This window comes from Hesperophylax consimilis, chromosome 16 (genome assembly GCF_061612785.1).
Source record: "Hesperophylax consimilis isolate HC1 chromosome 16, BYU_Hcon_1.0, whole genome shotgun sequence".
Classification (NCBI taxonomy): Eukaryota; Metazoa; Arthropoda; class Insecta; order Trichoptera; family Limnephilidae; genus Hesperophylax; species Hesperophylax consimilis.
Window position 1 is genome coordinate 11,507,569 of NC_142851.1, and position 21,278 is coordinate 11,528,846.

A 21,278-nucleotide genomic window follows, 5' to 3' on the forward strand; every position below is an offset into this window, starting at 1 on the left:
TAGTGTGAGTTACAGGAATTTGGAGTAAATCTTTTTAAAATATTTATATAGTATAGTATGGCTTGACACGCTTAACTTAGCTTTAAAGAAGGAACTAACGTACAAACTAACTATTTGTACGGCAATATCTACACTAGCCACGTTATCGACTGCAAAGATAATTATGTCGGTCTGAGCCTAGTTCCAACCACCTATATTTAGCTACAAGTATTTTACAAATGGCTTCAGTGTCTGATGTCTGATGATTGCCTAATTCTCTTAAGGTGATGCCATACGTAGTAATGCAAAATCATGTGTTTTTGGTTTGAAAATTTGGTCGCCTAGAAATGTTTCAGATGCTTTAATTAAATACTGCGAGTAGAATACATTTTGGCCTTTGAAATTATCGAGTATTTTTTAGATAAGTCTTTTTATAAGCCCAGAAAAAAACAATGTAAAGGCCTATGAAAACTGCTTTAAAGTTCAAAATCTCCTACTTACGAACCCATTTTCGGTTATGATTTTATTGTATAATGTGGCAAATTAAGTTATTTATAAAATGATCGAAAAAAATTAAATATTTATGCCTGAACATCCACAAAATAAAATAAAAGGCACTTTTTGGCCATGTTTTTTTCTTGCATAAATCAAAACAGGCGGATGGTGTTAAGCGGGAATTTAAACCTTATCGTCATCTACGTAAGGGCTGTTATTGATAGCGGCTCAATTTAAAATATTACACGACGCAGTGCATCGCCTTAATGCTCTCCTCCGTTATCCTTCTATTAGACGCCTATACATATTATGTGGAGGTATATGTGTGTTGTGTGTTGTGTATATTGCTAAACATATTTGATCTTTTTTCGTGTCCAAATTTCGACATTTCGTATTGACGATGTTTGAACTCAAAAGATATCTTGTTTCGATATTACCGACATCCTATTTCACATTCGGTTGGGTCAACACGGCACAGAAACATGTCGAAATATGTCGATGTATTATGTTTAGATAAGACATGAAGCAAAAAAATAGATTCCGCTTTTTCCCTCCAACTGACCTCCAACTCTCCCAACGCTCTAACTAAAACTACGAAATCCGGTGTACTAATAGTGGAACAAGTTTCGACGAGATATAAGTACGCAGTAGCACCTCTAATTGTAGCTCTATGTTCTAACATTGGTTTCTTGGTAGTATTATTTTGAATACATCAATATTAAATCATATTACTGCTATTTTCATTATTATTATTTCGAATGAAAGCTTTTCGGCTTTAGATGGGATTATGGAACTATGGTTCGACCACAAGCAATTTACCGAAACAACGGCTTTTTATTTGGTTCGAACTCAGGTGCTTTTATTTGTGTTATCATTTCTCATAATGAATACATAAATCTGAAATAATATCAATAAGTTTGTGGGACGTTACAATTAGCTAATTCCCAACCCTCGCTTCCCATCTTCATCCCTTTCTCACTCTCTTCAGCCTCACATCATACAGAAATTAGGATGCTATAGTCCCACTGGCTCCGAGCAGGATCGTGTTTGGGTAACGATCAAAAACATGCCCCTCCTTCACCTCAATCAGCATTGCCTTTCGTTTCCGCTTTCCTTTGATGTCGTTTCTGAAGGTATTTCACCACTTGTGTGAATGAATTTTTCTCTATATAATAATAATAATATTTGGCTAATTTATATAGCGCCGTTTTCGTGAGAAATCACCTCAAGGGCGCTGTACAAATATATTTCTTAAATATTTAATACTAGAACTACTGACTTATCTCTAAGACTTATAACTAGTGACTTACGACTAAGGCCTATAACTACTATCTTAACGACATATACACGAGTATTTACATATTTGGCAACTTACAACTAAAATTAAAATTAACAATTTACCTTAAATATTTTCCCTATGCATTCTCGGACAAAGGTAAATAATTGTATTGTATTGAATAATTGACGTGGAACACTCCGAAACGCCATGATTATCGCTGACAGTCGTGTGAGCTGTCATATGGGAAGCCATCTTGGATACTGAGTTATTTTATTGTGGCTGGAGAACTAATGGCAAAATGCTTGTCTCTGATTGGTTCACGGTGCTGAAAACTCTCTAGGATTGGTCAAGCAACATAGTTCTCTCTGGCCGACATGTATTACAATTTGGAGCTCTCATTTCAAGCTCTAACTCATAAATAAACTCAGAAACTGGAAAAGTCAGTTAGTAGGTACACTACGGTTTTAGACGATCCAATTATTGATATGAATGATGGTCTGTTCAAGATGTGAGCAGAGATAGGTTCGCATAACTAAAAATAAGTACTCATGACTGCTGATAATTTGTGCACAATGGTTAACTACTACTGCGGGCCTACTATGTATCTTTCGGGTTAACAAACCAGTAATTTCGTTAACCTTTCCTTACCAGTGCTGTCAAGTTACTGAACATCGTCTCTAATTAATAAAATATCTCTGTAAATATACTAAACACACAGTTAAATTTTTTTGGTATTCCTCCGCTATACATTTATTTATTGCATCAAGTAATTACAATATATAAATATTTACCGAGTGTATAGTAACACCGTAAGGGAATGGTTAATGTTTGTGACGTGGCTAAACCGGCTGCAGGAAAGTTTCGAAAGATAGCTTAGGCCCCCTGGAAGCATATCTTGCAAGATATCTTTTTGAACAATGCGAAGAAATTACCTACTATTTTATTGCAATGCTTTTTAATTTTCATAAGTTTGTGCAAAATATGAAAACTACGTAGGCTTGTTTCGGCGAAATTCCGCCCCCTAAAAATTGCCGCCCTATGCAGCTCCCTATGTTGCCTAGACCTAAATACGGCACTGACTCCGAGCGGTTGAAACTCTTGTGCGGTATTCAAATAAATAATTAAAAATAATGTATGTAATATATTATATACTAAACGCCTCTTTGTGTCCGCATCCCGATCAAGTAAATATTTTTAATGTAAACTCAAGAAACGATTGAGTTTAAAGTAGTATATTCTTGAATTACTTATTAAATTTTTTGAATTACATGGTATGGTGTGCTGTATTTACTTGATTTAACCAACATTGGTGGGGTCCGAATTTACAATTTGATGTGCGGCAATCGGAAGAAGAAAAATCCCCACAACACAGGTGAACTCCTAGCGTGGAGGACAATATACTATACCTTTGTAATACTAATATATTTAAAAATAAATAAAATAAAAAAACTTGAAATATTCAATCAAAATACATCAGACACAATTAATAAATTATTAACATTATTCAAATTTATAACTGTAGACATGTATCATAACGGTGTCGCTTTAGATTGTAGTGTTAAATTTTATCTGACATTTTGAGCACAGAATAATTGCGACAGCTGGACGAGACGTTTTTTGGCGTATTTGCTAATATTGCCATTGACAGTTGTTAGTAACATTATAATTATTCTGGTAACTATTAGGTTCATGGTCAAACCGCGCCGGAGAAAGGTGATTTATAATTTCTGTTCGAGCAATATTGGTAAATATTGACGCGGTGACTATTATTTTGTGTCCCGTATTATTTAACTTCGATTTTTCAAAAAGTTTTGATTTTCATTTGTATAAATGCCAATCGATATATTATTTTTTACTATGTGTTTGATTACCTGTAGATTTAGTCGATGTCAGGTGTTTACCTATACTAAAATTGGCAAATATTAGAAGTCAAAATTTTCTTTCTTAAAATTTGAGAAATGTAATGCTAAATAAATAAATATCAATAACATAATAAATATTTAAAAAAACTTCACCAGGGGGCGTCTTGTGCTGAAGCAAACTATGTTTGGATTTAATTTTTTTTTTCAAATTTTAACCCTTGGAATACCAGGGTAAAATGCCAATCGCCCACAGTACACCGACACTATTTTCGTAATAACTTTCTCTTTTTTGTAAATTGTACTGTCTTACCAGATAATGTGTTTATAAAAATATATATATATACCAATCCAATAATGTAGTTTCTCAGGATAGCAGTATTGTATTCGCAGATTTTTTTTTGTCTCTAATTTTGTAAAAAATCTGTAATATTACAAAATCATAAGCTTTATTGTATTTTCAAACTAAATAAGCTTTCTTCACAGTAAAATATGTAATATGAGGATTTCTTGTAAATAAACGGTGCACTTTTTAACAGATAAAATAACCACATTTGCATGTGACGAAACGACAAGCTAGAATAATATTAAAATATTACCATAAAATCGAGGCAAGTGCGGTGAGCTACCAGCGCATACACGGTGAAGTTCTTGGCACACTAGAGGTTAAGTCCTCTGCTTTAAATTCTTCTGGTTAATTCATCGTTTAATATTTACCTGTGACGTAAGCTTGATACATCCTCCAGTCGAATCGTTCTTCTTCCTCGTCGGGTGCGAACAGGCTCTCCAGCAGTGCGACGGGCCCCGTCCTCTGCAGGCGGTCCACGCAGCGCCCCGCGAGCTCCCAGGCGCCCCCCGCCCCCGCCCAGGGAGCCAGGCAGGCCTCCCCGCCCCCGGCCAGGACCTTGGATCCCATGCGGCTCAGACGCTCATGAGCGCCGCCCGCGCGCCGCAAGTAGCGAGGGCGGTGGAAGAATATGATGCTTGATTACGCTCAACGAGCTAATCACGTAATTTATAACAGTTTTTAGAACCTTCGTGCACTTTTTTCTTGTTGCAAATATGTTAGTTTGTATATTTTTTCGATGGTTCTCCGATGTTTGCGCACTTTTCTTGCAAATATGTTGATTTATGTGGTTTTTATAACGATTTTCCGATATTTTGTAGCTCTTTCTTGCAAATCTTCCAGTGTTTTATCGGAGTTTCAATGTTTTTGGTCTATGACATCTACAAATGGAGAGATTATATTGTTATAATTTATTGAACTTCTTCGCGTGATGCAAATGAGGATTTAATTATTCACATATCCCATTAAAGTATTCAATGCATTTCTTTGTCTTTGCTTGAAGGACAGAATAATGTCACGAGGTCAGTGCATTTACTGACGCAGAAGTTTCTCTCGTCAACTGACGAACCAGATTAGTGTCTCACTTTTGAAGAAGAGTTCTTGGATTAAAGAACCAGTTTCTTGCATATAAATCTGACGTCCTGAAACCTTCTCTGTCGCCGTGGACAATGATATAAATTCACTATGAAATTCCTACTGTATATTAATTTATCTATTAAAGTGTTTATTAAACCATCTTCTATTATGCCTACTCAAATTTTCTTTGAATATTTTGTAAGAAAAATTATCGTGGAACATACATATAATCAAACATACAGATAATCGAATGTTAAAAATGTTAAAATAACCGAATGATCAAAATAATTTCAGTTATTAATTCCTAAATATACTCTGTCAAGTACAGTCGCCAAATAAATCGAAAATGCTTTTAAAATTGTTATTTAAAAAAATCATCAATTTTAATCAATTATCTCGATTATGCCCAACACTACCACAAAAATGTAATTCCATTATATCACATATCTATGAAAGAACAAACTTCGAATTATAATGAGTAACACTCGCACGTGAAGTTGTAGATTTTACAAGTCAATCAGTTGAACCACTCTCAGTTACTTGACATTCATTGTATCGGTGCAAGAAGCATAGCATACACATAAAGTTTATTGATTTGGTTGTAAACGCTAGAAAAGTTTCGTTTTTGTTAGATTGATAAAGTGAGATTTTCTTTAAGAGATCCTAGCAGGTAGAAAAAATGCCGATTCTGAATTTAGGTAGTTATCTATATTAGTTTTATTACAAATTATGGTTATTTGTACAATTAATAAACAGATTTTGAAAATGATTATTGCGTCATTGTGGAGTTAGGTCCGTAGATTGACAAGTATAATAATAATAGTCACGTCATCTGATTTAAAATATATCTGGAACTCTTCACTGCGCATATCGTTTTAATTGTCTCAGATGAAAGACAGCTTCAGCTCGAATGCTTTCATAATTTATTACTGTTAACCTTCAGTGTGCTTCAATTCTATTTTTGGCTCATACTCCCGCGAAGCTTTTCACACGTTTTATAGTGTAGACATAGCTAGAGCTCTTCTATGGCTTATGACGAGGCAATACCCTAAAATAAAACCGGAATCTTAACGACGCGACGTAAGTAAAGCACCCTTGTACAGAAATATGCCACGCGCGGCCCTGGTGTATTGCATATACTAGCGGTTGACTTTGCCCTATCAAATCTCTAAAATAACGTGGGAACCTTAACGACGTAAGTGAAGAAGTCGTGTAAAATATATTCGCTGCAAATTGGACGGACCTACTAACGAATTAGACCTAACACGCTTAGAAAATTGATCTTTTCACGGGTTTTATTTTAATTAATTCTTATTATAAGCGATAATTTGGCGCTCGAAATATCCATACAAATACAAAATATCTCCCGAGTATATATATCTATATTTATTTTTTCCTAATGTGAATACCGAACGAAAGGCCTTACTGTTCCCAACCGTCTGGAGCCAGTGAGACTATGTCATCCTCAATTGGGTTATATTGTGAGGCTAAAGGTAGTAGGGAGAGATAGAGGAAGGTGGGGAAGTACCTGGCTATTCATATCTGGTCACCAAATATGGCTTAAGTCATTTCAAGCAAGGTTTCAATGCCGAATGGTGGTCTTACACCAGGGCGACACTAAGAGTATCTTCCACTCTACTTGGTGTTGTTACCAATCCTACTGAATTTATGTCATTTTAATTTTTTCCCGGCGTGTTTTTTTAAAGACCTCCGTATGTACCTCCGGGTTACAGACACTGCATTCTTTACCTCCTATACTTAATAAAGATTATTTTATTTAAAGTCAAATGTTTATCTTCACGTGTTTTCTGCTTTGAATTCTTTTTTTCCTGAAAACCTGATCTTCAAACTGGTTGCTAATAAATGCTGACATTTGTGTTACATTTTTTACTAAAAGCCTCCTGAAAACATTTTGATCGTAAGCTGGTTTTTGCCGTCTAAATTCCGGTGTAGTGCAAGCTTTTATTGGACTCTAAAATATTCTACGTATTTTTTTGGAACCGAGTTTACGTTTCGACGCACTTAAAATACAAAAAAAATAACTTAGATTTTTTTCAAATTTGCCTGTTTAAATTATTGACAATTCCATCTTCGGATTTAATTTACTCTAAAACGAAGACAAAATCATAAAAGTTGTACCACAAAATCTACTTAAGGCGAAGCTTAATGCAAAATCACTATTTTGATTAATCTTTATAACGAATTGGTGTACATTATGAATACCAAAAAATATTCTTTAGATAAATTGAAGGTTTTCTTATCGTTTCGCTTGAGTAAAATAAAAAAAATAAATTAATTACTCAATAAAAAATTTAAATGTAAACTACTAAAAAAAATATTTTTTCAATAGAAATGTATGACTGCGTAAAAGAAACAACTTATTCAATTACACATATTCATATATATGGGTACACTGAAGTAACTGAACTATATACATACACACATATTCACATTTACATTACATATATGTGTCTTTAGAATCTAATACAACCGACTCAAAAAAGCACTCAGAAAACCCCTCAATAAACGAACGCGATAATGTCAACAATCCTCGCACATACATATACTAATATACACACCTACTCACACGCACATACTTACATACAAACAGTTAGAGTCGCTATTTCGAACGATCTGCCTAGGTACTCTTTTAATAAAATTTAAGGCTAATATACTCGGGGGTAGTAACCTAACCAACCTGAATCTTTTTTTTTTCAAAACGTTATAGCATAATTTAGAACGCTGAAGAAAGCCTGATGATTTTAGTTAAAATAAATGCCGATATTTTCATGACTTAGTTTAGGCGCATCATGGAAAAAAATTGACCAAATAAAAGTTATTTTTAATTACAAATATCGACCCAACAAATCCTATTTACAAAGTAATCTCTTTTACCTACAAAGAAAGTGTCACGTTAGATGCGTTTCGCAAAAGGCTGAACCATTATTATTTACGTTCAATCTTTTGTTCGGGAAGTATCAGCCATGTTTAGACGTAATGTATTATATCCATTCGTTTTGTATTTTTCAAGTAGCGCATAGGGCAAAGGCCATAACTTACAAATAGCTAAAAGCATTACAGAACCAACTAAATGCCTGTTGTGTGTCACGTTCAATGTTCAAGTTATCTGCTTTATTATTTTCTAACGTGTCACTTTCTATCTGACTCGTCTATTCACACGGATTCTACCTTTGATTTATGTCCTCTACAACTTTTATACATGCGTGTGTACAAATTAAGGCCATTTTTTTATAAATGAAACTTATACCATTTTTGCATAGTCAACAGCGCCGTCTACTTTAATTGCACAAAATAAGTTGTCGGTATATATATTATAACTTCCGATTTTGTTGTCCGGGTTAAATCTTCCCCAAAGGAAAAATTAAACCCTTCCACACACTTTTCCACAAATGATCATCTAGTCAATCAACACTATGTAAGTGCATTATATAAGCAAAATAAATACAAAACAATACAAGAACAACACGTCAACTCACCAGAGATCAAATGGGAAAATAATTCACCGACTCTATTATATTATATTATATATATATTTATATTAGCTGACTTGTAAAAAATCTCGGACAGTGGAATTATCAACAAATCAGTTCCAATTGTAAAAATGACAGGTAAAATAATTTTCTATTAAAAATATCAATTATAGGTAGTTCTGTATCTCTTATCTGAATTCTCCAAACAAACACTTCCAATTTTGAAAATTGTTACACTTAAATTTAAAGCAAATCTGAGTTTTGAGTTCATGGAACTGGATTTACAGACACACAACCGAAATTAGTATTTTTTATAATAATAATTATTACAACCACTTCAATACTCTTTATATTTTAAATTTTATAACACTTGAAAAATGAACAACTATAATTATTATAAGTAGTCTTGTCTTATTAGGAAAATAGTTTTATGATAGTTCTTATTGACAATCTGCTTAGAGTTGTGCGGACTCGATTCCCACACAACGAAACATATCTTTAAAGATTTTTGTTATTTGTTTTCGGGGTGTTATGCCGTGTTGCGCTAACTCCTTCTTTAGCCAACGTTTCGGACAGCGTTACAGTGTCCATAATCTGCCTGATGTAACGTTGTCCGAAACGTTGGCTAAATAAGGAGTTAGCGCAACACGGCATAACACCCCAAAAACAAATAACAAAAATACTTTTGGCCGTGAAAATCTTACATCTTTAAAGATTTTAAATTTGGAAAGAGGCAATATCAAAGTAAGTTTATTATTATTAATAAATCGCAAAATGCATACGGAGATAGAACGAAATGGCAAAAAAATCCTTAAACGCATTACCTGAAGACATTTAAAAAGAGACCTCTATTTCGAAAATCACTACAAAAGTCTAAAAAAATATCTACATTATTTTGTAAACAAAAAAACCTTGGCATTTAATCCATACATACATACATGTAATAAAATTATTTAAATTAACGCTTTAAATATCACACTAAAATACCTACATCTTTTAATGTTAAGTATTATAATATTAAGTTAAGTATTTTTATATTAAGTTGAGTTTTATAATATTAAGTTAAGTAAAATAATATTAAGTTAAGTATTATAATATAAAGATAAGTGTTAAGTATTTTATTGTAAACAATTTCGTAAGATTTGTTTGAAATACAATATTGTACATAAAATAACTAAATAAATAAATATATTTATTTTTTTATTTATAGCAAAATATCATCTAAAATAATAACATTTCGTTTTTAAACTTGCAATCCGAAAAAAGTAACCCCTCTCATTCCGGACGATTTCAGAAATCTTTATGAAAATTAGGTTCTGAAATAAATGCTTTTTTGGATTACGTTCGTTTTCATTTTTGGTTACGGGCATTGATGTAATAAGACTACGGGTTTGTGCTCGAAGGTTGCCAGATCAATTTCCGAATTACAAAAATAGCTATACTATGTGACTGTTGCCAGTTCCGTTGGAATTTACAAATTACGGCGTCGTATGCAAATTTCTTTTGATAATTTAATGCCAATGTTTGCTATCGTGGTGTATCACTTACGTTTTTTTGTTTAAATAACGTTGATTTCTCTCGTTGTTTTCCAAAATTTTATCTCAAGGTTAAAGGTTTATTTTATTCAAATTGGTTAATTCGCTTTTTTAATGTATTTTATCTATTGACGTTACTGGGCGGTTTCTAAATCTCTTGATATTACTAATTAAATTAATGGCCTTAGATATTTATGAGTATTACATATTTATCATGGCAAAATGATTTTTAATTCGCGAAGTTTCGTTTTTAAATGCCAAGTTTCATCGTTCGTCAATACATTCTTCAATATTTTCCTTTTTGTTTGATTTATTTGTTTTATATTGTCATATAAATCAAGGTAAAAAAACTCTCGTAGGTGAGCTCACCTTTTAATTTAGTAATGTCATAAAAAACGAGTTTCTTTCACTTTTATTTTAGATGTATTGTATCTGTCTTGGGATGGTGATGGTTCCGTTAAATGTACAACGACGGAAGATATTATTGTTGTTTTTCGGTGCTTACCAAATAACCACGCGTTGAAATATTTTCCGTACTACGAGGGAACATCCCTATGTACAGATGAAAGAAGAAAACTAGAAGTGTATTAAATGCAAATTTTAATGGAAACAAATGTGCAGTTAGTATCTTTGGATTCTAGGCCATTTAGCACGCAGTCTGCCTCTCTTACACTTGCCTGAAATTGTACATCGTAGTGCCATTTGAATAAGGCAAACGCGGTGGAAACAGTTTTTTACGGAAATATACGCCCAAGTTTGACTTATATTTGGATCACTAAACAAGCCCACAAGGCACTTCTTGTATTATACTTTATTCTATATCCTTAGGCGTCTTTGGGAATAGTAATGTTAACATGAATTGATTTGTTATGATATGCATGTTTTTCACAAATTGCGCTTACCCATATACTTTTAAAGGTACCTCGGATATTCATTTATAATTAAGATATAATTTACTTCCAGGCTTCTAATTTTTTTTAAGGTTTGAAATTGTTGGTTATTGAGTTATAAGAGCTTAATGGAACGGTATTCATATTCAAATTTTCTTTGTCCAAAGTTCATTATTAGGTTCTGGTTAGTTTTTATGTTCTGAATGAATTATTTTTTTCCACGTTTTGAATTTTTTATTAGAATGTTTTTACCATTATCTTTTGTATATTTGCGGCTTCAAAATGTCTTTAGTTGACGTTTTTTGGGGAGATTTCGATATGTTTCGAAGGTGATGTATTAATTTTATTTTATTTAAATTCATCAGACAGCAATACCGAAAATACCCACAACCCTTTTAACAAACATGGACCTAAAAAGCCCTAGGTCCATGATAACAAAGCTTACTTTTAACAAACATGGACCTAAAAACCCTAGGTCCATGATAACAAAGCTTTCTTTTAGCAAACATGGACCTAAAAAGCCCTAGGTCCATGATAACAAAGCTGACTTTTAACAAACATGGACCTAATAATCCCTAGGTCCATGATAACAAAGCTTTCTTTTAACAAACATGGACCTAAAAAGCCCTAGGCCCATGATAACAAAGCTTACTTTTAACAAACATGGATCTGAAAATCACTAGGTCCATTATAACAAAGCTTACTTTTAAAACACATGGACCTAAAAAACTCTACGTCCATGATAACACAGCTTACTTTTAACAATCATGGACCTAAAAAGCCATGATAACAAAGCTTACTTTTTTCTGTTATTTTTTTCGAGAAACAAATCAAAACCACACGTGTTTTCATTGTAAAACGTAACGTCACAACAGATACTAACGTGGTCTGTGTTTAATCTTTTAGGGTTTTTTGATGTCTTTATTTGTTCTTAACCCTTATGTACTCTCAACACTTTTGTTCAGTTTGCAATGTCTTCAGTGTATTTCAAATGCGCTATACACATATTATTTTTTTAACTTTCCGCTAAAACAAAAACTAACTATTGAAATAATAATTTGAATTGTTGTACGCAAAATAGGGTATTCGATCTGGTATTGCGTTCTGGGCAACGAAATACAATCTTTTCTAATAGAGCTGGTGAGTCAATAAGTCAGTTCACGATCTTATTTAGAAACATAATATAGTAGTTCAAGTGTAAAAGGTTTATTGAATGGTTTTGTGATGCGTAGAATGAACCCAATTTGTTGGTAGGCTTTTTCTAAGATGTGTTCAACATGATCTTTAAATAACAATTTAGATTCAAATAATACTCCAAGGTCTCTGATTTTTTCAACTCGTTGTAGAGGAATGTGATTCAGGTGGTAAGTGTGGTTGATTGGATGATTTTTACGTTAAAATGTTATCGCATTTCATTTATTTATGTTTAGAAATAATTGATTTTCTATGCAATATTCATTAATTTTATTAATACCGTACTTATGCATTTATATATGTTCACTTTGTCAGCTTAAAGAATAAAGTGAGAATGACTGGTGACATATTTGATGTCATTGAAGTACAAAGTAAAGAGAAGGGGCAGATATATAGTTTCTCTTATGCTCCTAATTGTGTGATTGGAGAGTACAAAAAAAACCCATTTCATTGCACCCATATGAAATAAAAAAAAAAACGTATTTACTTTGCATATGGTTTATGGTTGCACAGTTTTTACCAATTCCATTTCACCCGGTTTCCGAACCGTATCCTAGAAACTGTTTATTTATGACTAAAATAAGTAGTGTTAATAACGTTTTTGATCGATTCCTCGCGGACAAAGTTAATCGAAGCCACGACTAGCATATAAAAGAAAATGTCACAAAAAAATTAACTAAAATGAAAAGTAACAAATTAATAAAAGTGAAATCAATTGATGCGACCAAAGTATGCCAATGTCTTGTGCACCGTGGTTCGGAGTTTATCGTTTTGGTGAAGCTGGTACCTGTATCAATTAACACGAGTATAATAGCGAGCTTAATAAAACGTGTCTCAAACTGGATTCGCGTATAAGTGCGTAAACATTTAAGTCCATTCGCCCGAATTTCACCATTTGTTCCACTTTTTCATTATAGTTTGTGGATTCGTGGTCGCCCCGTACAAAATCTCTGATCGAAGAGAGAACTTGCTTCACGTTCTGCGTTGTCGATTATATTTGGGTTATCCGTGATAACGTGTATATGTGATTTTGATCTTGCGCTGTTTTTTTTTTATTTTTATTTCTTACTTCAGTAATTTTCTGTCTGTGAATTCGTGAAGATGTTCAACATAATCATTTATACGTGAGTTCAAGATTACCAAAGTAACAATCCGAAGGAAGATTGGTGAAAGCCACTTGTTGATGTTGAAGCCACGATGTTGGTTCTGGCAGTCTGCAGGGTGATGATTACCCTGATGATAGGCAATTTCCCATAGCATTCGTATGGTGAATATGAATTTGCTTAAATAGCTTTAATTTGCATTTCTCGAATTGGCTTACGCTATGATCAGTGAATGTGTTTTCCCATCCCTGTTCATAATGTCTCTTTGGTAAATACAAGGCTGCTAACAAATTTGTACTTAAATGTATAAAATTAAACGTAATTATAAGTAATATTTTTTCTGAGATACTTTTGGAGTGCAACGATCTGTAACAAAGAAACGGAACGATATGATCTGTTTAACTTTATTGAAGAGAGTGTTCCGGTCCCCTGAGGATGTTCGTGAATACTTATTATTTTTGGTCGTGCCTTAACCTTCGGTCTCGCATTGCGAAATACTGTAAAATTGATGGTATCAAAAACCTACTTTCAAAATGCATGCATGTAGAAGACGGAAAGATAATTACGTTTTCAGTTTTATCATTATAAACACAATACACTTTTTGTATTGCATTCCGAATTCAAAATAATTCTTTGTGAATTTGATTCCACAATTAACAATATATTTCCCTTCTGGGTAGGAGGTAAGAGTGTGACATTTTCAAATTTGGAACTCATATATGTGAAAAAGATCTTTTCACATCCGAACGAGCCATAAAGTACCTACCTACCTATGATATATTTTACAAGACATTTATTTTTATTCTATATTTGAAATGTGTAATATTTTATGATTGTGTATAAAACCTTATGTCAGTGCTTAAAAACAAATTATATAGTCTAAATTAAAAATACAGTAAAATAGTTTTAACCTAAATTACGAAATGTGTGATTGAATTACACTGGTATTATAAAAAAATGAGTGATGGACGTAATTTTAATGCACCCATGATAAACGGTAAATTTGATTCTCACTAAAATAATCAAGAGACAACCCGGGTTTTATTTTCTAAAATAAAAATTGTCACGGTCAAAAAATTTTTCTTTGTTACAATATTAGGATTGATTTTCTTTTTTCAAATATCTATTAGAATCCATTGTAATAAATAAATCAACATTCATAATTTTATTATTCTCATTCCTATTTCCATCCAATCTTATATATTTTAAAACTGGTCTGTTGGCCTCCAAATTCCCGCCAATAATCCGCCTTCCAAATCCTCTTTCAAAACCTTTTTTTATTGCAATTTAAAAATAGAACGCATATTTAAATATTGAGGAAAATCTACTAAAAAAGTATGGTCATGATCTCGTATATTATTTGTACCATCGTCATTATTTACTTAATATATTAATTAAATTGATTCGAAATCCACTGCATTTTATAGCAGGTGCCTTTTAAAAATTGTCTATTTTTATATTTCGTTTAAATGTATTAAGAAAATAACGGATTTAAAATATTATTTCAACTAATTTGAAAACCCGATGTCCGCAGGCGTTTCTCCATTTGCAAACAATTAAAATACTTTTTTTTTATTACCGAACAGTGCATACCGTGACCAAATATATTAAAATGTATTCATTTGGCCTGGTGTAACACCCACTCATCAACTTATTATGAAAATATATAATCAAATTTCATTCGTTGTTCGTTATGATAGCTGGGAATCAACGCTCATTCGCTTATACATGATTTTATACACACATACACCTCAGCGATCTCATTTCTACAGCATTCATAATTTCATCCTTCCTCTTGTCAGTTTCACACCTCACTGTAATGCTCACTGCCATACTTCTGGGTAGGTACCAGCACTCCACAGTGGACATTATAAATTAAAAATCAATTTATGTAACGTAACCTAACCTAGTTTCATCACTTTCCATCTTTAATTTCGATTTTATGTAATGAATTATCTACTTCTCACGTACCTACGCAAGTTTTGTTCATTATTCTTCATTCAAACCACTTTTTTTTATCCAGATTTTTGGTAATAATTATTTATTTAAAATACTAAAATAAATTTGCTGTAAGATTTTTGCGCTTTAACGTTTGATTGACGGACAAATCTGTGATCACCGCCATTTTTTTTTACAAATTAATAGTTCGCGTTAAATACCGATTTTCGGGCCATTTCATTTTTACGCAATTTTTTTTACAACACGAGTTTTTATTTTTAAGAAGGAATTTTTGCTAACCATTGCCACCTCTATGAAAATGATTTTACTAAATTTTTCCATACGTTATCCATTTTCTTAACTTTCAGATTCCTCATACGAACATAACAAAAATTGACCTAATCTTTCTTCGTAGCGTACACCTAAATTTATTTTTATTCCAGTACCATTGCATTAAACAATGATGAGAAAAACCGTTACAAGCACAATTATAATCACATTTCATAGAATGCCGTGTGAACTAACACAATGTACGCAACTTGTTGTTTCTTACGACATTTTATTTAAAAAAAACACATTCCTTTTTGTCTTTATTATCCAGAAGTCATAAAACTTAAGCTAAGTATTTTTCTAACGTCAATGATCAATCAACTTTTTAATTATCTATTTGGTAGGAAATCATTTAATGTGTATGATAAACAACTAGTGTCACTTTTTTCATACAAAACTTAATTTTGAATTTAAGACCAAAATATTCAACCTAACTGAATATTGTTTTTGAATGAAAGGGGATAGCATATATCTAATACAGATGTGAGTTATTTTGATTTATTTTTGTGTTTTACAATATAAAATATAGGCCATTAAAATGGTCACAGAAACATGAATTGGTCTGGACACCATGGGACAGAACTCCTTAATGCTAAATCACTGTTTTGATTAATCTTTATAACGAATTGGTGTACATTATGAATACCAAAAAATATTCTTCAGATAAATTGTAGGTTTTCCTATCGCTTTGCTTGAGTAGAATACAAATAGAAAATAAATTACTCAATAAAAAATATAAATTTAAACTACTTAAAAAAATATTTTTTTAAATATTTTTCAATGTATGAACGCGTAAAGGAAATAGCTTTAAAAAAACACAGTATTATAGCTAAAATTATCTGTGACAGTTTCACTTGATTCACTTTTTGCTTTCTTGTAAAATTATTTACAAAACAAATAAAAAACCAGTTTTGTGCTTGAAATCGAATGTTTCTAGACTCCGTTTGTCAAGCGATTTTAATGCCTATTACTTACAATATAAGGTATACCAAGAATATACACATTTTTGGCTTGTAGCTTCCTCTTAAAAGGGGAAGGAAATCACTTTATGTGGATACCACAGAAGACAGAACCGTTGGAATTCTTGCTGTCCTAATCGGGAACTGTTGCCAGGTGGAATGAAATGCGAAAGAGAAAGGAATAAATAAAACCTGAAGATATTTTGAAAGTTTGCATAAAATCGATACAAGTTTTTTAAGAATAATTAATTTGCTATTCAAACTTTTGTTAAAAATAAAGTAAATTTTTTTCAGCTTTCTATTTTAGGTGCGGTGTTCATTGCATTTTAAAAATCCGGTATCAAAATTCTATTGAAACCGTCCGAGCTTTTGTTATTTGAATCTAATACTTTTACTTTTTGCCTGGTCGAAATGATACTCTACGACATCCACTGGGTTTTTTTACCCATTGTAATTCAACATTGCTTCGATTAATTTTAAACGAATTTCTCATAGTAATGCAATTGAAACAACTGTTTTCGCTAATTGATCCATATTTTCGTTCGGACTAACTTGAGGCCCCGTAGTAAGCGTTCAAAGATAGTTTGAAAGGGAGATATGTAAATATGAATGTTAGAGGGAGCGCGCTCATATTAAAAACCGATAATAATTTTGCGAAAATGGTGAAAATATTTAATAAAACACGACTCGTTTGAAATATAGAAAAAATCTCTCGACAAATTCTTAAGTTGCATTTAAAGATACACTGTGAATTTTTTCATGCCTGTAACATATTAAATAACAGAACAAAACGTGTTTTTAATAATTTTCGGAGTTAGCGAGAAACTTGTTATAAAATCGGTAAAAATTGGGTATGCGTGGAATTAAAGGATGCGACCAAGAAAACGGGAGATCTCGAGTACATTTTTCGGTTTCACCCTAAACTTTTTTCTTTTCTGTTTTTTTTCTAGTTCATTTCGCTTCAGTAATTTATTAATATCATAAATTAGCTCTTAAAAATAATACGAAAAAAAAAATTTACTACTGAAGACTTAAAAATTTTCTTGAATATATTTAAATCTGTCTTTTAAGTCAGTATAACTTGTTTTTAGTTGTAATCGATACACATTGAAAAGTTCATTCACTTTTATCGCCTAAAAGCTGTTTTTAAGGTCAAAAGTAAAAAATATTACTATTCATGTAACTTGATATGCAAAAAACGAAATGAGCCAATATTTCTGTCATTTAAGATTACAAATTTAGATGAAAACATTTTTCACACGCTCTACGATTATAGACTCAGTTTTCGACCTATTTTAACAATTATTTGTCTAGTTTTTCGTGATTGTTATTTTAAATAAACCTTCAAAAAATTACGAGTTCTTGTTCAGTTGGAGTTGTTCCAAATAAAAGCATATTGTTGTGGGTTGCGCTGTGTTATTTGATTTTCAATTTGTTGAATGTTTAAAAATTATGTGCTTGAGCACTTCTGCCACAGCAAAACAATCGATACTTAATTGTAATTCACTAATAACGACATGATAAATCTTAATCAATCATTATTACATCTCAGCGTCATTCCACTGCATCTAACTGATTTTAAAATAAATATTTCTTTATAAAAATCACACACTATTTTATCACAATATGAAACCGCGCGCTAATTATTTTCAGATGTAATAATCATGTCAGATAACCGGGTTGTTTTTTTTTCAAATTTAGAATAATTCCGATTATCCTTCGATAAAAATCTATGGTGATTTTTAAAAATCGAGCGCTTTCCGCGCCGTGGTTCGAACGCAACTGTCAGCTGGTAGCTCGTAGAGCCTCGTACAACCGTATCGCGACTCGCGAATGATAAACAAGATATCTCTCGCGAATGGTAAATGGTGGACCCCTCAGAACGAGAAAGTTCTATCTAACGTATTAATTTTATGCGATAATGAACTTTAAAATGAGTTTTTTTAGAGTTTATTATCGCATGACATTGTTTTAAGGGGTTTAATGGGTTGATTTAAACGACAAAGTTTTATCTGACACGGCAACGTCACACGATAATGAGTTTTAGAGAAAGCTAGTCCAGAGTTCATTATCGCGTAACTTCACTATGTCAGATGGAACCTTGTAATCCAAGGGGTCGAAAAGGTAAATGGTAAATACAAGACCTTCGTTTTCTTGCAATTTACAATACCGGCATTGCCGTGTGGTGTTTCGACTTAGTACACGCCTCCACGCTGCGGGAACCGGTTGATGACTTTTGCCAGTGAAATGGTAATTTTTATTTCGATAAGATGCGGGGCATATCCAAGCCGGTTATGGGACAATTTTAAAAGTGAATTCGTTTGCCCTTTATTATCTTTCATTCTCTCGAAGCTCTGAAAATACATTCTAGTGAGTGGAAGTTTCTTGCAATATCGCCCATATTTGAAATTTTGGCTTTATATATGTTCATTATTTGTCTCGATTATTTCAATGATAATAAGAAGTATGTTACGTTTTTCACAAGATCTGAATTGCCAGGTACTTCCCAACCTCTCTCACCCCATTCTAATTTCCCCCCTCTGCTTTAGCTTCTTTACATTTTCTAAACGGGGGTGCCATATATAGTTCCACTCACTCCTGGCAGATGGGACTTCTACAGTATCGCAATATATTTAAATAAAATTAATAACTCTGTGTACACCAATATTTAATCAAAAAAGATGGACCTGTTTCAAATCTCTTTTTTTATAAATTTCTTCGTCACTATGAAAATAAACAAATTAAGAATAGACGAACACGTGTACATATGGACGAAACTATTGCGATGAGCTGTGATTAATTAGTTATTACTATATTTTATTTATTTTATATAATTGTTTTTTATTTATAATAATAACTAATTAATCCCGTTCATTGTAATATTTTTGTAGGTTGGTACTTATTTGTCTATTATAAGTTTGTTAATTTTCACTATAGATACCTACGTTTATTTTGACGAAGAAACCATTGGTTTTGAAACATGTTGTACCGTTTTGATTAAATAGTGGTGCATTCAAATTTATTAATTTTACTTAAATTAAAATGACACCACAAAGTGATTTTTTAATGCGAATACCGCACAAGAGTAACTGCTTCCGACCGTCTGGAGCCAGTTAGACTATAGACTAGGCTGAAGGTTGTGGGGAGGGGAAGAAGAAGGTAGGAGAGTACCTGGCTATTCAGATCAGGTCACCAAACATGGCTAAAGTCATTTCAAGCAACGTTTTAATTCAGAATGGTGGTCTTACACCAGGGCGATACTGAGAGTATCTTCCACTTTGGAGGGTGCCGCAAGTGTACTATACTAGTATATTATGTTAAATTTTCCTGCGCACGCCGGGGTTCGAACCCGCGACCTTCGGCTTTCTAGTCGAGAGCCTTACCCCTCGACCTCGGAGGCCGTCAAATGATTGAATAACAAATTAAAATATTTATCGAATTTTCTACATCGAAATTCTTTTTTTAACAGAAGGTAATTTCAAATTGTAAATTGTTGTAATTATAAATGATAAAAAATACATTATTTTTTTAGTAGTTTGCGCTTTTTTATTGTAATTCTACCCAAACAAAACTGTAGAAAAAGTTCCAATTTATGCAGACGCATATTTTTGGTTTTTTTAATGTAAACCGATTTGTAGTAAAGTTCATTTGATTTCACTGATAGCTTCGCCTTAGTATCCCTTGGGTGGAACACGTTCTCTGAACACCTCCATTCAAGATCAACAGTTATAATAACATAATATCTTATTATAATAATATTATCATATTACGAATAAGGAACCCATTGTGACTATGATTCATTGCATTGTATTAATTCGAGGATAATAAGGCAATTATTATTGTTGACCACAATGCCTACGAGTTCACCATTATTATGTCAGTGCCTTTTGAAGGCTTTATACATTAACAGCCTTACTAAAGAAAAACCACTTCACATTCGTTAAACGGTGTATTTGTTATGCATTGTATAAAGACTGTAAAAGTTTTGATTCGAGTTGGTACTAATAAAATTACCTTTAACTGGGTTCCGAAAGAACTGGTAGTTGGATTTTCCGTAGACTGACATGTGAAATTCCAGTCTACAAAATGTTAGGTTATTTCGGATACATTTTTCATTGATTGAATTTAATAAGAACTCTATTAAAGTGATGTTTTTTAATAACACAAATGTTTTATATACGTTTAGGCATAAATCATAGAAATCAACCATTATAATTGCGCAATGAAACAATGAATTCAACTAATTCATATTTTTGTTATTGTCTGGAAATTATTTTAATATTTTTTAAAATTGATGATATAAAGTGAGGTGACAGTTTTCTTGCAGATTCTCTAAATAAAAAGAACGTGTTTTCAAAGTTTCGCATTCTCGCAATTTTTCTACGTTTGGAGTAAAAATATGTATGCTTTTTTTTCAACTTTTTTCATAATTGATGTTATAATATTCCAATTTCATATACAAAAATCTAAAAATGAATCTAGTTTCTTAAAATGTTTTTTTTTGATTTTACGACATCTTCAAAAAGAAGAAATATGTAGCACATTTAAAATACCTTGGAATATTTCCGAAATTCGATGAGAAATATCAAGTTTATACAACAGATAAACAACATCCTTTGGCTGTGTAAACAATGTATATGTATTTCCATGAACTATTTTATATATGTTTCTATATTAGTAATGTTTTCACTTTCAATCGTTTATCAATTGAATAAAATTTTCACCACGTTTTTTTATTAAGACCTAATATGTTAAAATCATTGTATCAGTATCATCGTCTTTTATACATATTAATCTATAAAA

The 21,278-nt window shown here is 32.2% G+C and overlaps 2 protein-coding genes across 4 annotated transcripts in view; one reads left to right on the forward strand and one right to left on the reverse strand.

The window, feature by feature from the left end:
• Positions 1 to 21,278, forward strand: part of Brf (Brf RNA polymerase III subunit) — a 108,165-nt gene that overhangs the window by 32,322 nt on the left and 54,565 nt on the right. The window lies entirely within an intron of this gene.
• Positions 1 to 21,278, reverse strand: part of LOC149416696 (BTB/POZ domain-containing protein 6-B-like) — a 74,972-nt gene that overhangs the window by 25,139 nt on the left and 28,555 nt on the right. Inside the window, exons 1-2 of one of the 3 annotated variants that reach the window (XM_089640882.1) lie at positions 18,021 to 18,255; positions 4,330 to 4,839 (exon numbers count right to left, since the gene is read on the reverse strand). The exons of 1 other annotated variant lie outside the window; for it this stretch is intronic. In XM_089640882.1, coding sequence (XP_089497008.1) covers positions 4,330 to 4,528 — 199 coding nt within the window. In that variant the 5' untranslated portion in view covers positions 4,529 to 4,839; positions 18,021 to 18,255. Of the gene's footprint in view, positions 1 to 4,329; positions 4,867 to 18,020; positions 18,256 to 21,278 lie in introns of those variants that run through there. One more of the 3 variants, XM_089640883.1, reaches the window with a different exon arrangement.